This window comes from Coregonus lavaretus (genome assembly GCF_964263955.1).
Source record: "Coregonus lavaretus genome assembly, contig: HAP1_SCAFFOLD_790, whole genome shotgun sequence".
NCBI classification, from domain to species: Eukaryota; Metazoa; Chordata; class Actinopteri; order Salmoniformes; family Salmonidae; genus Coregonus; species Coregonus lavaretus.
Window position 1 is genome coordinate 45,001 of NW_028157721.1, and position 16,808 is coordinate 61,808.

Here is a 16,808-nt window from a genome sequence, read left to right on the forward strand (position 1 = left end):
AAGGTGGTACATGGGACCATAGAAACGGTGTCTGATAAAGAATGATGATGAAATATTACATCCATAAATAATGTAGTCTAATTGGTTCATGCTCCACGCTAATTGGTCACAATGAATCTCGTTATCTTGAAACTTTCATGATCTAAACATGGCATATTGTTTGTCTGTTTCCATACAACTATGCATTAAGAGTAATGCAACAGTTAATTATCATTTTGAGCAGTTGTATCAATTGATAGTTGGATCAAATCAAATCAAATCAAATGTTATTGGTCACATGCGCCGAATACAACAGGTGCAGACATTACAGTGAAATGCTTACTTACAGCCCTTAACCAACAGTGCATTTATTTTAAACAAAAAAGTAAGAATAAAACAACAACAAAAAAGTGTTGAGAAAAAAAGAGCAGAAGTAAAATAAAGTGACAGTAGGGAGGCTATATATACAGTAAAATAAAGTGACAGTAGGGAGGCTATATATACAGGGGGGTACCGTTGCATAGTCAATGTGCGGGGGCACCGGCTAGTTGAGGTAGTTGAGGTAATATGTACATGTGGGTAGAGTTAAAGTGACTATGCATAAATACTTAACAGAGTAGCAGCAGCGTAAAAAGGATGGGGTGGGGGGGCAGTGCAAATAGTCCGGGTAGCCATGATTAGCTGTTCAGGAGTCTTATGGCTTGGGGGTAGAAGCTGTTGAGAAGTCTTTTGGACCTAGACTTGGCACTCCGGTACCGCTTGCCGTGCGGTAGCAGAGAGAACAGTCTATGACTAGGGTGGCTGGAGTCTTTGACAATTTTGAGGGCCTTCCTCTGACACCGCCTGGTATAGAGGTCCTGGATGGCAGGGAGCTTTGCCCCAGTGATGTACTGGGCCGTACGCACTACCCTCTGTAGTGCCTTGCGGTCAGAGGCCAAGCAGTTGCCATACCAGGCGGTGATGCAACCAGTCAGGATGCTCTCGATGGTGCAGCTGTAGAATTTTTTGAGGATCTGAGGACCCATGCCAAATCTTTTTAGTCTCCTGAGGGGGAATAGGCTTTGTCGTGCCCTCTTCACGACTGTCTTGGTGTGTTTGGACCATGATAGTTCGTTGGTGATGTGGACACCAAGGAACTTGAAGCTCTCAACCTGTTCCACTACAGCCCCGTCGATGAGAATGGGGGCGTGCTCAGTCCTCTTTTTTTTCCTGTAGTCCACAATCATCTCCTTTGTCTTGGTCACGTTGAGGGAGAGGTTGTTGTCCTGGCACCACACGGCCAGATCTCTGACCTCCTCCCTATAGGCTGTCTCATCGTTGTCGGTGATCAGGCCTACCACTGTTGTGTCGTCGGCAAACTTAATGATGATGTTGGAGTCGTGCCTGGCCATGCAGTCATGGGTGAACAGAGAGTACAGGAGGGGACTGAGCACGCACCCCTGAGGGGCCCCCGTGTTGAGGATCAGTGTGGCAGATGTGTTGTTACCTACCCTTACCACCTGGGGGCGGCCCGTCAGGAAGTCCAGGATCCAGTTGCAGAGGGAGGTGTTTAGTCCCAGGATCCTTAGCTTAGTGATGAGCTTAGAGGGCACTATGGTGTTGAATGCTGAGCTGTAGTCAATGAATAGCATTCTCACGTAGGTGTTCCTCTTGTCCAGGTGGGAAAGGGCAGTGTGGAGTGCCATAGAGATTGCATCATCTGTGGATCTGTTGGGGCGGTATGCAAATTGGAGTGGGTCTAGGGTTTCTGGGATTATGCTGTTGATGTGAGCCATGACCAGTCTTTCAAAGCACTTCATGGCTACAGACGTCAGTGCTACGGGTCGGTAGTCATTTAGGCAGGTTATCTTAGAGTTCTTGGGCACGGGGACTATGGTGGTCTGCTTGAAACATGTTGGTATTACAGACTCAGTCAGGGACATGTTGAAAATGTCAGTGAAGACACTTGCCAGTTGGTCAGCACATGCTCGGAGTACACGTCCTGGTAATCCGTCTGGCCCTGCGGCCTTGTGAATGTTGACCTGCTTAAAAGTCTTACTCACATCGGCTACGGAGAGCGTGATCACATAGTCGTCCGGAACAGCTGGTGCTCTCGTGCATGCTTCAGTGTTGCTTGCCTCGAAGCGAGCATAGAAGTGGTTTAGCTCGTCTGGTAGGCTTGTGTCACTGGGCAGCTCGCGGCTGTGCTTCCCTTTGTAGTCTGTAATAGTTTTCAAGCCCTGCCACATCCGACGAGCGTCAGAGCCAGTGTAGTATGATTCAATCTTAGACCTGTATTGACTCTTTGCCTGTTTGATGATTCGTCGGAGGTCATAGCGGGATTTCTTATAAGCGTCCGGGTTAGAGTCCCGTTCCTTGAAAGCGGCAGCTCTACCCTTTAGCTCAGTGCGGATGTTTCCTGTAATCCATGGCTTCTGGTTGGGGTATGTACGTACGGTCACTGTGGGGACGACATCATCGATGCACTTATTGATGAAGCCAGTGACTGATGTGGTGTACTCCTCAATGCTGTCTGAAGAATCCCGGAACATGTTCCAGTCTGTGCTAGCAAAACAGTCCTGTAGCTTAGCATCTACAATAATTGTAATGAAATGAATAGACACTCATCTGAAATGTAATGTGTGAATTGCCTTTTGAAATAGTAGTACTTTGATGTTAAGTTGTGTCATATTGAACAGGTGATTTTTGTTAAATGAACAAATGATCTTAGTGTTATGTGTATTGTATCCAAGCAATTGAAAAAAAGTGTTAGAGTTTAGAAAAATTTGCATTTTGATCATTGGTTGTGAGTTTTGTGTCTAGAGTTTTGAAAAATTACGTGAAGGTTCTGAAATTAGTGACAAAGTGATTGTAAAAAACTGTAAATATTAACTGTAGTTCTACAGAAGCAGAAATCAGGGACACCAAAGTTTACAAAGAGTTGCTTTGACAATGTGTGTGTCTGTGAATGTGTGTGGCGTATTCCTGTTACATTAGAAATGTGTGTTTGTGTGTGGGTGTGTGTTCATGCTTGCATGCATACAGGTGTGTGTGTGTGTGTGTGTGTTCAGGGTGTGTGTGTGTGTTCAGGATGTGTGTGTGTGTGTCCTGTGTGTGTGTGTATGTTCAGGATGTGTGTGTGTGTGTTCAGTGTGTGTGTGTGTGTTTGTGTGTGTGTGTGTGTGTGTGTGTGTGTGTCCTGTGTGTGTGTGTATGTTCAGGATGTGTGTGTGTGTGTGTTCAGTGTGTGTGTGTGTGTTTGTGTGTGTGTGTGTGTGTGTGTGTGTGTGTGTGTGTGTCCTGTGTGTGTGTGTATGTTCAGGATGTGTGTGTGTGTGTTCAGTGTGTGTGTGTGTGTGTTTGTGTGTGTGTGTGTGTGTGTGTGTGTGTTCAGTGTGTGTGTGTGTGTGTGTGTGTGTTCAGGATGTGTGTGTGTTAATTAATGGGAATAAGTGCATTTTATATTACCATACATTATAGAGTGGAGTGGGAGCAGGGTTGATATAGGAGTGGCATATAAAGGAATCAGCAGGAGAGGAAGGGGTAGTGACTGTTGGCTTGGACACAATGACAAGTCCTGGAGTCTGATCTGCTCTGACAACAGTTACTCTGCCTGGCACAATAATAAGTCCACTACCATAGACGTCCCCTCCTCCAGCTCCCACAGAATAGGAGTGTATCTAGACTGGCCAGCCGGCACTCTGTCCTTCTACAGAGTCTCCTCTGACACACTGACCCACCTGAACACCTGGGGTTCAGGTGGGGTTTATGATGTTGACTCCTCAGTGTCCCTGTAAATAATAACCATGGAAACACTGACACACACACACACACACACTGGACACACACACACACTGGACACACGGACACACATACACACTGGACACACACACACACTGGACACAAACACACTGAACACACACACACTAAACACACACACACACTGGACACACACACTGAACACACACACACACACACACACACACACACACACAGGACACACACACTCATACACACACACACACGCACAGACACTGGACACACACACTGAACACACACACACACGTACACACTGGACACACACACACACTGAAAACACACCCATACACACACCCATACACACACACTGGACACACACGCACACTGGACAAACACACACACACTGGACACACACACACACACACACACACACTGGAAACACACACACACACACACACACACACACACACACTGGACACACACACTGACTGGACACACACACACACACACACACACACACTGGAAACACACACACACACTGGACACAGACACACTCGACACACACACACACTGACTGAACACACACACACACACACACACACACAGACACACACACATACACACACACTGGACACATACACACACTGGAAACACACAGACACACTGGACACACACACTGGAAACACACACATACACACATATACCGAACTCATATACTGGACACAAACACACAAACTCTTGACACACACACTGGACACACTCACACTGGACACACAACACACACTGGACACACATACACACTGGACACACACACACACTGGACACACACACACACTGGACACAAACACTGGGGACACACACACACCCTTGACCTGTCGTCTGCCTGCCCCCTGTTTTGTTATGAAACATCTGTGATTCGAACGGTCTGCATCTGGGTCTTATCCTGAGTTCTGATTGTGCGAACTGGCCATGACTGACCCAGCAGACTCGGACCAGCTCCGCCACGCCGTCTCCTCCCAAGGAGCCACCATTGGGAGGCACGAGAAGTTACTTTGAGGTCTTATGGAAGGATTCCAGACCTTGGCGGAACGCCATGACCGTGTCTTGAAAACATTGCTGGAGCAATTCCGCTGATTATCTGTTAGGCAGCCGGCCATGACAGTAACCTTCCAGCCCCTCAGTAACTCCGCTGTCAGCAGCGCGACTCTCCAGGCCACCCCGGATTCCCGAAAACCTCGCTTACCTCCTCCGCAACGCTTCGCTGGAGAGTCAGGAACCTGTCGGGCATTTCTCTCCCAGTGTTTCCACATCTTCGAGCTGCAGCCCTCGTCCTTCCCCTCGGACTGCTCGAAGATAGCGCACCTCATAATGTCCGGGAAGGCTCTCGCCTGGGCTACGGTGGTGTGGGAACAGCAATCTGCCGTGTGCTTCAGTATGGAGGAGTTTGTGGCTGAGGTGAAAAAGGTTTGGGAGAGAGGCTGCCCGGAAGTTACTCCAGCTTCGTCAAGACTCCCGCAGTGTAGCGGACTATGAAGTTGATTTCCGCACATTGGCTTCCGAGAGTGCCTGGAACCTGAATCCCTGTTCGACACGTTCTTTCATGGATTATTGGAGGAGGTTAAAGACGAGTTCACAGTCCGGGAGCTGCCTACGGATCTCGACTCACTCATTGCCTTGACCATCCGGATCGATGGGCAGCTATGGGAATGTAGGAGGGAGAAGAGGTCTGATTCCGGTCCCACTCGCCCAATGATCCCACCTCGCATCCGAGGAATCCCAGAAGTCCCCGGAATCAGACCTCTGGGGCCGATGAGAGTTTCATGGACGCTACCCTGGTGTCAGATCTGGGCATCCCCACTCAGCCCCTCTCCATTCCCATGGACCTTAGAGAGCTGGATGGGCACTCTATAGGCAGAGTCACCCACACTAATCCTCCTATCAACCCGCGAGTGTCAGGGAATGCAGCTCATCAAGTCTCCTCAGGTTCCCGTGGTATTGGGGTTTTCTTGGCTCCAGCGACACAATTCCCTTATCAACTGAACTGTGAGGTAGATTTTTTAGTGGACTATGAGATAAAACTGAGTTAATCACGAAAATATAGTTAGAATTCTCTGTTGCTAGGCAATAACTTAATTGGGTCATTTCACTGTGTGTGTGTGAAGTGGGAATCTGACCTCGGGTCGAATTGCTCGTTCTTACTTAAATCCATGGCTGTCCTACTTCATCAGAGACTGAAACCAGACTGTGGCCTTTTGCCTCTCTCCTCAAACAAAGTGGAAAGAGCGGCCAGGGTTGAACAGAGTTCAGGCTAAATCTTTGTCTCTCCTTGGCTATCGTCTTGATTGATTACAGCATGATGGGGTGGGGTTTGTGTATGTTTGAAAGATTAAGTATGGACCTGTCATGTCCAACAATCAGTCTTCAGGTCAAGCCCGGGAGAGCCGGGGTTGAACAGAGTTTAAACTAAACATAAGTGTTTTTGCAAGATAAGGGATTGATTGATTGTATTACTATTGATTCTGAACTGAATGAAAGTCGAATTTAGCCGCCTTTGTAGACAAAGGAAGTGGGCGGAGTGATAGAGAGCGGGAAACTGAAGAGGGAGGGATTTTGAGCTAGAAGAGATGTGAATGGGACTGTATAGCTGGGGAAGAGAGAGAGAGAAAAGTGGGCTACTCTGCAGAACAGCACGGGCTTTGTTGAATTGAAATAAAGTCAAATCTTGATTCTACAAAAACTCTGGAAGAACTTAGATTTTTAATAAAGTAAAGTGATTATTTTCCACAACAACTGCTGGTGCTATCATGGGCTGGAGCCCGTTCTGCCACACCCATTGCCTGAAGTCGGCGCCGCCTGCCCCGGACATCTTCCTGTGTGCTCGGAAGAAGCCTCGGACCTCTCCGTCATTCCTGCGGAGTACCAGGACCTCCGGGAGGTTTTCAGCAAGGTCCGGGCCACTTCGCTTCGCATCGAAAATATGACTGCGGGATTGACCTTCTCCCGGGCACTACACCACCCCAGGGACGGCTGTATTCACTGTCGGGTCCGGAGACCAAGGCTATGGAGACGTACATCGAGGACTTCCTGGCTGCAGGGTGTATCCGTCCTTCTGCCTCTCCCACCGGCGCAGGTTTCTTCTTTTTGGAGAAGAGGGACAAAACCCTGTGTCCGTGCATCAACTACCGAGGCCTTAATGACATCACGGTTAAGAACCGCTACCCGCTACCACTAATCGCCTCGGCATTCAAGCCACTCCAGGGGGCCACTATTTTCTCTAAGTTAGAGCTGCGGAACTTCTACCATCTGCTGCGGATACGGGAAGGTGACGAGTGGAAGACAGCCTTCAACACTGCTAGCGGACACTACGAATACCTGGTGATGCCATTCAGTCTGACCAACGCTCCTTCTGTGTTCCAGGCCCTGGTTAACGACATTCTCCGCGACATGTTGAACCGGTTCGTGTTTGTCTACCTCGACGACATCCTCGTCTTTTCCCGCTCAGCTCAAGAACACGTTCTCCACGTCCACAGGTCTTCCAGCGGCTCCTGGAGAACCAGCTTTATTGACAAAGCAGGAAAATGCGAATTCCATCGCTCCACCATCTCCTTCCTTGGATAAATCATCGCTGCTGGTAATGTGCAGATGGATCCCGGAAAGGTGAGAGCAGTGGTGGATTGGCCCCAACCCACATCCAGAGTGCAGCTGCAACGCTTCTTAGGATTTGCTCATTTCTATCGCAGTTTTATCTGGGGTTACAGCACCCTGGTTACATCACCCTGGTTACAGCACCCTGGTTACAGCACCCTGAATTCCCCCCTTTCAGCACTGACCTCTCCCAAGGTCCTGTTCACGTGGTCCCCAGCTGCTGACCGGGCGTTCCTGGACCTTAAACACAGCTTCACCATAGCTCCCATATTAATCCATCCGGACCCGTCCCGTCAGTTCGTGGTGGAGGTAGACGCTTCGGATGTCGGAGTCCTGTCCCAGCGTTCTGCCCTGGACCTTAAGCTCCATCCCTGCGCCTTCTTCTCCCATCGTCTTAACTCCATGGAGAGGAATTATGATGTGGGGAATCGAGAACTACTCACGGTGAATATGGCATTGGAGGAGTGGAGGCGGATCACAAGAACCTGGAATATCTCCGCACCGCCAAGTGTCTCAACTCCAGGCAAGCTCGATGGGCCCTGCTGTTCACCCGGTTTAACTTTACCATCTCCTACCGCCAGGGGTCCAAGAATGTTAAGCCGGATGCGCTTTCACGCTGCTATAGCCCCGCTGCTACACCCTCGGACCCTGAGACCATCCTTCCTACCTTGTGTCTGTTGGCTACACTCATCTGGGGAATAGAGAACCAGGTCCCTGAGGCTCTGCGTTCCCAGCCGGACCCCGACGCTGCCCGCTCCCTGGTCTTTGAATGGGCTCATTCCTCCAGGCTTGCCTGGCTCCCGTCGGTCCCTGGCCTTTGTGTGACAACACTTTTGGTGGTCCCTGACGTCTCCACGTCTCCACACCATGGTCCCTGACGTCTCCACTTTCATCGCCGCCTGAACTGTCTGTGCACAGAATAAGACTCCTCAGCAAGCTCTGGCTGGCCTCCTTCAACCTCTTCCTGTCCCTCACCGTCCCTGGTCACATATATCCCTGGACTTCGTCACTGGTCTCCCTCTGTCTGATGGCAACACCACTATCCTCACGGTGGTGGACAGGTTTTCCAAAGCCACCCATTTCATTCCCCTCCCCAAGCTACCCTCTGCCAAGGAGACAGCCCGGCTCATGTAGCACCACGTCTTCCGGATCCATGATCTTCCGGTGGACACGGTCTCCGACCGTGGTCCTCAGTTCTCATCCCGGTTCTGGAAGGCATTCTGCACCTTCATTGGGTCGTCGGCCAGCCTGTCCTCCACCAGCAACTCGTGTGGGTAAAATACGCACGCAACACCCTCCCCTACTCAGCCCCTGGTCTCTCGCCTTCGAGTGTTCGATGGGTTATCAGCCCCCGCTCTTCCCTGAGCAAGAAGAAGAGGTCAACATACCCTCGGCCCAGATGTTCGTCCGCCGCTGTCGCCGTACCTGGAAGAGAGTCCGGTCTGCTCTTCTCAAGACCACCTCCAGGTATCGACGACAGACGGAGCGCCACCGGACCCCGGCTCCCCGTTATCGTCTTGGGCAGAGGGTATGGCTGTCCACTTGGTATCTGCCCCTTCGGGTGAAGTCCCACAAACGTTGCCCCCGTTTTTTATCGGCCCTATCCCTATCTTTTAGATCCATAGCCCCTCTGCTGTTCGTCTTCTGTTGCCCCGCACCCTCCGTATTCACTTTTCATGTATCAATGATTAAACCTCTGTCTCACAGCCTTCTGTCTCCTCTTTCTCATACTCCTGTTTCTCTCTAGCCCCAGTTTTTCTAGTTTTTACGGTGTTGACCACTCTGCCTGCCCTGACCCTGAACCTACCTGCCGTTCTGTACCTTACTGACTCTGCCCTGGATTACCGACCTCTGCCTGCCCTTGACATTTACATTACATTTACATTCACGTCATTTAGCAGACGCTCTTATCCAGAGCGACTTACAAATTGGTGCATTCACCCTATAGCCAGTGGGATAACCACTTTACAATTTATTTATTTTTAGGGGGGGGGGGGGGGGGGGTAGAAGGATTACTTTATCCTATTCCTTAAAGAGGTGGGGTTTCAAATGTCTCCGGAAGGTGGTGAGTGACTCCGCTGTCCTGGCGTCGTGAGGGAGCTTGTTCCACCATTGGGGAGCCAGAGCAGCGAACAGTTTTGACTGGGCTGAGCGGGAACTATACTTCCGCAGAGGAAGGGGAGCCAGCAGACTAGAGGTGGATGAACGCAATGCCCTCGTTTGGGTGTAGGGACTGATCAGAGCCTGAAGGTACGGAGGTGCCGTTCCCCTCACAGCTCCATAGGCAAGCACCATGGTCTTGTAACAGATGCGAGCTTCAACTGGAAGCCAGTGGAGTGTGCGGAGGAGCGGGGTGACGTGAGAGAACTTGGGAAGGTTGAACAACAGACGGGCTGCGGCATTCTGGATGAGTTGTAGGGGTTTAATGGCACAGGCAGGGAGCCCAGCCAACAGCGAGTTGCAGTAATCCAGACGGGAGATGACAAGTGCCTGGATTAGGACCTGTGCCGCTTCCTGTGTAAGGCAGGGTCGTACTCTCCGAATGTTGTAGAGCATGAACCTGCAGGATCGGGTCACCGCCTTGATGTTAGCGGAGAAAGACATGGTGTTGTCCAGGGTCACGCCAAGGCTCTTCGCACTCTGGGAGGAGGACACAACGGAGTTGTCAACCGTGATGGCGAGATCATGGAACGGGCAGTCCTTCCCCGGGAAGAAGAGCAGCTCCGTCTTGCCAAGGTTCAGCTTGAGGTGGTGATCCGTCATCCATACTGATATGTCTGCCAGACATGCAGAGATGCGATTCGCCACCTGGTTATCAGAAGGGGGAAAGGAGAAGATTAGTTGTGTATCGTCAGCGTAGCAATGATAGGAGAGGCCATGTGAGGATATGACAGAGCCAAGTGACTTGGTGTATAGCGAGAATAGGAGAGGGCCTAGAACTGAGCCCTGGGGGACACCAGTGGTGAGAGCACGTGGTGCGGAGACAGCTTCTCGCCACGCCACTTGGTAGGAGCGACCGGTCAGGTAGGACGCAATCCAAGAGTGAGCCGCGCCGGAGATGCCCAGCTCGGAGAGGGTTGAGAGGAGGATCTGATGGTTCACAGTATCAAAGGCAGCAGACAGGTCTAGAAGGACAAGAGCAGAGGAGAGAGAGTTAGCTTTAGCAGTGCGGAGAGCCTCCGTGACACAGAGAAGAGCAGTCTCAGTTGAATGACCAGTCCTGAAACCTGACTGGTTTGGATCAAGAAGGTCATTCTGAGAGAGATAGCAAGAGAGTTGGCTAAAGACGGCGCGCTCAATAGTTTTGGAAAGAAAAGAAAGAAGGGATACTGGTCTGTAGTTGTTGACATCAGAGGGATCGAGTGTTGGTTTTTTGAGAAGGGGTGCAACTCTCGCTCTCTTGAAGACGGAAGGGACATATCCAGCGGTCAAGGATGAGTTGATCAGCGAGGTGAGGTAGGGGAGAAGGTCACCGGAGATGGTCTGGAGAAGAGAGGAGGGGATGGGGTCAAGCGGGCAGGTTGTTGGGCGGCCTGCAGTCACAAGTCGCGAGATTTTATCTGGAGAGAGAGGGGAGAAAGAAGTCAAAGCATAGGGTAGGGCAGTGTGAGCAGGACCAGTAGTGTCATTAGACTTAACAAACGAGGATCGGATGTCGTCAACCTTCTTTTCAAAGTGGTTGACGAAGTCATCCACAGAGAGGGGGGGGGGGGGGGGAGGAGGATTCAGCAGGGAGGAGAATGTGGCAAAGAGCTTCCTAGGGTTAGAGGCAGATGCTTGGAATTTAGAGTGGTAGAAAGTGGCCTTAGCAGCAGAAACAGATGAAGAAAATGTAGAGAGGAGGGAGTGAAAAGATGCCAGGTCCGCAGGGAGTCTAGTTTTCTTCCATTTCCGCTCAGCTGCCCGGAGCTCTGTTCTGTGAGCTCGCAATGAGTCATCAAGCCACGGAGCTGGAGGGGAGGACCGAGCCGGCCGAGAGGATAGGGGACACAGAGAGTCAAAGGATGCAGAAAGGGAGGAGAGGAGGGTTGAGGAGGCAGAATCAGGAGATTGGAGGGAGAAGGATTGAGCAGAGGGAAGAGATGATAGGATGGAAGAGGAGAGAGTAGTGGGAGAGAGAGAGCGAAGGTTGCGGCGGCGCATTACCATCTGTGTAGGGGCAGAGTGAGTAGTGTTGGAGGAGAGCGAGAGAGAAAAGGATACAAAGTAGTGGTCGGAGACATGGAGGGGAGTTGCAGTGAGATTAGTAGAAGAGCAGCATCTAGTAAAGATGAGGTCAAGCGTATTGCCTGCCTTGTGAGTAGGGGGGGACGGTGAGAGGGTGAGGTCAAAAGAGGAGAGGAGTGGAAAGAAGGAGGCAGAGAGAAATGAGTCAAATGTAGACGTAGGGAGGTTGAAATCCCCCAAAACTATGAGGGGTGAGCCATCCTCAGGAAAGGAACTTATCAAGGCGTCAAGCTCATTGATGAACTCTCCAAGGGAACCTGGAGGGCGATAGATGACAAGGATATTAAGCTTAAATGGGCTAGTGACTGTGACAGCATGGAATTCAAATGAGGAGATAGACAGATGGGCTAGGGGAAAAATTGAGAATGTCCACTTGGGAGAGATGAGGATTCCTGTGCCACCACCCCTCTGACCAGATGCTCTCGGGGTATGCGAGAACACATGGTCAGACGAGGAGAGAGCAGTAGGAGTAGCAGTGTTTTCAGTGGTAATCCATGTTTCCGTCAGCGCCAGGAAGTCGAGGGACTGGAGGGTAGCATAGGCTGGGATGAAGTCAGCCTTGTTGGCAGCAGAATGGCAGTTCCAGAGGCTGCCTGAGACCTGGAACTCCAGGTGTGTGGTGCGTGCAGGGACCACCAGGTTAGAGAGGCAGCAGCCACGCGGTGTGAGGCGTTTGTGTAGCCTGTGCGGAGAGGAGAGAGCAGGGATAGGCAGAGGCATAGTTGACAGGCTGTAGCAAATGGCTACAATAATGCAGAGGAGATCGGAATGAAATGAACAAAACATCTGGGAAAGGAGAGAGCGGGGCCTCCCTCACCACAACTCCCAAATATAACTCTCCCAACTTCCACCTCAGAAACTATAATTGTTTCACTGAAACACCCGAATAAAACTCTCCCAACTTCCACTTTAGAAATTAGAATTGTTGTAAACTACAGCGGTTCAATGTTTCAAGGAATAGACTCAACTTAGTTTATTCAGCTAGCTAACTATGACGACATAGCTAACTAGCATGCTAGCATCCAATAACACACGGTTTAGCACCAATACTTGGTTACAACAAACTACCAATAGTGTGTTAACACACAAAACAGATAATTCGTGTCCGTGTCTAGTTCCTTTCATAACGCAGCAATAATTAAACGTTGGCTAGCTAGCACAAAGATATTGTATTTAGCTGCTACAGTACTGCTAGCTGGTAGTGTTGGCTAGCTAGCAATGGCTGCTGTGTTGACTTTGTTTGAAAAACGGCGTCGCTGCGAACGAATGTAGCTGGCTAAAATTATATTGTATTTAGTTGCTATAGTACTGCTAGCTGGTAGCGTTGACCTATCGTCTGCCTGCCCCCTGTTTTGTTAATCAACATCTGTGATTCGAACTGTCTGCATCTGGGTCTTATCCTGAGTTCTGATAGAGACGGACGTAGCAGGAAAACAACGTGATTAAAAGGGAGGAACATACAGTGATTAAAGGAAAGGACATTTATTCAACTGTGAAGACAAACCTTTTAATTAAAACTGCTAAATGAGCTAATTTAGGATGAAACTTCTGTGAGTGAAGTGAATGAAGATCACGTGACTGAGGAAACCATTGCCGTGGTTGAGGACAATATTGAAGTGAGTGATGTCCGTAATTGTTGGAAACGTTGGACAGTTTAATGAAAGTATTGAGCAGTGGATCTCATATACAGAACGGTTTGAATATGTTCATCAGGAATTTAGTGGGTTCATCTAACAATCCTAATCACCAGTTGATACATTTTAATCTCATACTCAGGGTATACCTTCCACCTAGAAAACATAATTTAATAAAAATCACAACCGCTCCTCTGTGTGATCTATGTAATCAAGGTGCCTTGGGCTCCTTTAATCATATGTACTGGGAGTGACCAGGAGGACATGTTTTTGGAAAGAGGTATCCTCATACCTTGTTCCCCAAACTGTTATTACTGAATGATAATTCACCACTGTCATTACAGCAAAGACATATAATGTTGTCAGGTTTGGAACTAAGATGGCAACCACCACACCTCATTGGATCAGAACTTTTATAGATATAATTTATTTAGAACTATCCACTGCTAGGTTCCATGGGGCTAGCCAAACAACAATAAACAGCTGGTTATCTGTAGCTGAAATCATAAAAGTGTGTTTTTTACCCAACAGATTGCCCATTCACTAACATGTTCATGCAAGTGTGTGCCTTACAGATTGTATCACAACTTAATTTTGTATTTAACTTCATGGAGATCAGGTTGGGTGGGTTGGGGTGATTCCATTAGGGGTTGGAGGGTGGGTTGGGGTGGTCCCAGGAGGGGTTGAAGGGTGGGTTGGGGTGGTCCCAGGAGGGGTTGGAGGGTGGGTTGGGGTGGTCCCAGGCGGGGTTGGGGTGGTCCCAGGAGGGGTTGGGGGTGGGTTGGGGTGGTCCCAGGAGGGGTTGGAGGGTGGGTTGATGCAGCTCAGGTGGGCGATTGTACAGTACCAGTCAAAAGTTGGCTGGTAACTCTAATGAACTTATCCTCTGCAGCAGAGGTAACTCTGGGTCTTTCCTTTGGCGGTCCTCATGAAAGCCAGATCATAGCGCTTGATGGATTTTGCAACTGCACTGGAAGAACCTTTTGAAGTTCTTGACATTTTCCGGATTGACTGACCTTCATATCTTAAAGTAATGGACTTTTGTTACTCTTTGCTTATGTTTGCTATTCTTGCCATAACATGGACTTGGTATTTTACCAAATAGGGCTATCTTCTGTATACCACCCCTACCTTGTCACAACACAACTGATTGGCTCAAACGCATTAAGAAGGAAAGAAATTCCACAAATTCACTTTTAAGAAGGCACACCTGTTAATTGAAATGCATTCCAGATGACTACCTCATGAAGCTGGTTGAGAGAATGCCAAGAGTGTGCAAAGCTGTCATCAAGGCAAAGGGTGGCTACTTTGAAGAATCTCAAATATAAAATATATTTTGATTTGTTTAACACTTTTTTGGTTACTACATGATTCCATATGTGTTATTTCATAGTTTTGATATCTTCACTGTTATTCTACAATGTCGAAAATAGTCAAAATAAAGAAAAACCCTTGAATGAGTAGGAGTGTCCAAACTTTTGACTGTTTCACGGAATCATGGCTCTCTCCGGATATACTGTCCCCGTCCATAAAGCCAGCTGGGTTCTCAATACATCATGTAGATGGGAATAATATATTATATATATATTCCATATTCTCTCCATATATTCTATTGAATCTGTCGACAACATTCTAACTGAAAGGTACACTGTATTTAAAGGGATGGCCGAAGATAAATGCGCTAAAAACCCCATTGAATGAAAACTCCACGAGAAAATCTGTTGGCCAGCAAGTGGGAGGGTTTTCAGCTGTTGGATGACGTTTATTCAGAGGTAGCCACACCTGCAGAGAAGTCTGAATACCAAATACTGAGAAGTGGGTACATTCCTACGTCGGGATCAGGCCCTAAATTAAGTGAGTTAACGTTCTAATGTGAATGATGATGATTTCTAATATTGTGTCTGGTTTCATCCATCAGATGCCTGTGATCTCACACTGGACCCAAACACAGCATACAGATATCTATCTCTGTCTGAGGAGAACAGAAAGGTGACATGTAGGAGGATGATGAAGCAGCCGTATCCTGATCACCCAGAGAGATTTATGGACCGTGGAAATGTGCTTTGTAGAGAGGGTCTGACTGGGCGCTGTTACTGGGAGGCAGAGTGGAGTGGAAGCGATTCTTACATAGGAGTGACATATAAAGGAATCAGCAGGATAGGTAAGCATAGAGACTGTGGGCTTGGATACAATGACAAGTCCTGGAGTCTGTTCTGCCCTAAAAACATTTTCAGGCACAATAATGAGTCCACTACCATAGACGTCCCCTCCTCCAGCTCCCACAGAGTAGGAGTGTATCTGGACTGGCCAGCCGGCACTCTGTCCTTCTACAGAGTCTCCTCTGACACACTGACCCACCTGTACACATTCCACTCCACATTCACTGAGCCCCTCTATCCAGGGTTTTATGTTTGGTATGAGGGCACCTCAGTGTCCCTGTGTCAAACATAACATGATGTTTCACTCTGATCATGGTCATGTTCAGTAAGACACACTGGAGCAACAATGTAGAATATCTCTCTAGTGTGTAAACATATGATTGTAAATATTCATGAATAAACACCATTGAAGTTGACAGACATTGTCAACTAGAGACATTCATTAATATAATCAATCACCACACTGTGTTGTAAAAACTGGTTTCATTTATAAATCATTGATCTTGTTGTTATTGGGCTTCTTGGTGTACTTAAAGGACATTTTTCACCAGAACCACTAATTAATGCTGAAAGGTTCAGGTTCCACAGGAGACATCAGGAAGAGGGAGAATCAGTAACAATGTTTGCTGCTGCATTAAAGAAACTACCAGAACACTGAGTTTAATGCTGTTCTAAATGACATCATTAGAGACAGACTAGTATGTGGGCTACGGAGTGAAGCTACACAAAAGAGACTGTTGACTGAAAGTCATCTGACCTTGGCAAAGGACATTGAAATCAGTGTGTCCATGGAACTAGCTGCTAAAGAGGCTCACCAGTTGAGTTCATCAGGAACTTAGTGGGTTCATCTAACAATCCTAATCATCAGCTGATACATTGTAATCTCACACACAGGGTAAACCTTCCACCTAGAAAACATAATTTAATGAACATATTAACCTCTCTTCTGTGTGATCTATGTAATCAAGGTGCCTTTGGCTCCTTTATGCATATTCATATGTAGCAAATAACTATTGACAGCTGGTTACCATAAAATAACTACTGCAGTGGGTTTTACCCAACAGATTGCCCATTCATGATCATTTAGTGCAAATGTGTACCTTACTGATTTTATTATAATAATTGTATTTACCTGCAATAACTAGTTTCCATAATATACTGATATATATTTTAACAGTATTCTGTCTCTAGCTGTATAATCATTCCTGCTGCTATTTGTTCTGATATATATTTTAACAGTATTGTGTCTCTAACTGTATAATCATTCCTGCTGCTATTTTTTCTGATATATATATTTTAACAGTATTGTGTCTCTAGCTGTATAACCATTCCTGCTGCTATTTGTTCTGATATACACTACCGTTCAAAAGTTTGGGGTCACTTTGAAATGTCCTTGTTTTCGAAAGAAAAGCAATTTTTTTGTCCA

The 16,808-nt window shown here is 48.0% G+C and overlaps 1 protein-coding gene across 1 annotated transcript in view; it reads left to right on the top strand.

Annotated features, from left to right (window-relative positions):
• LOC311124996 (uncharacterized protein) overlaps nucleotides 1-15,798 on the top strand; it is a gene marked incomplete at its 5' end in the record, with an annotated part of 26,721 nt that extends 10,923 nt beyond the window's left edge. The window contains 6 exons of the mRNA XM_084199084.1: nucleotides 4,867-5,181; nucleotides 6,739-7,287; nucleotides 7,558-7,806; nucleotides 7,944-8,123; nucleotides 14,924-15,038; nucleotides 15,142-15,798. Coding sequence (XP_084055210.1) covers nucleotides 4,867-5,181; nucleotides 6,739-7,287; nucleotides 7,558-7,806; nucleotides 7,944-8,123; nucleotides 14,924-15,038; nucleotides 15,142-15,674 — 1,941 coding nt within the window. The 3' untranslated portion in view covers nucleotides 15,675-15,798. The remainder of the gene's footprint in view (nucleotides 1-4,866; nucleotides 5,182-6,738; nucleotides 7,288-7,557; nucleotides 7,807-7,943; nucleotides 8,124-14,923; nucleotides 15,039-15,141) is intronic.
• Nucleotides 15,799-16,808: the final 1,010 nt, after the last annotated feature.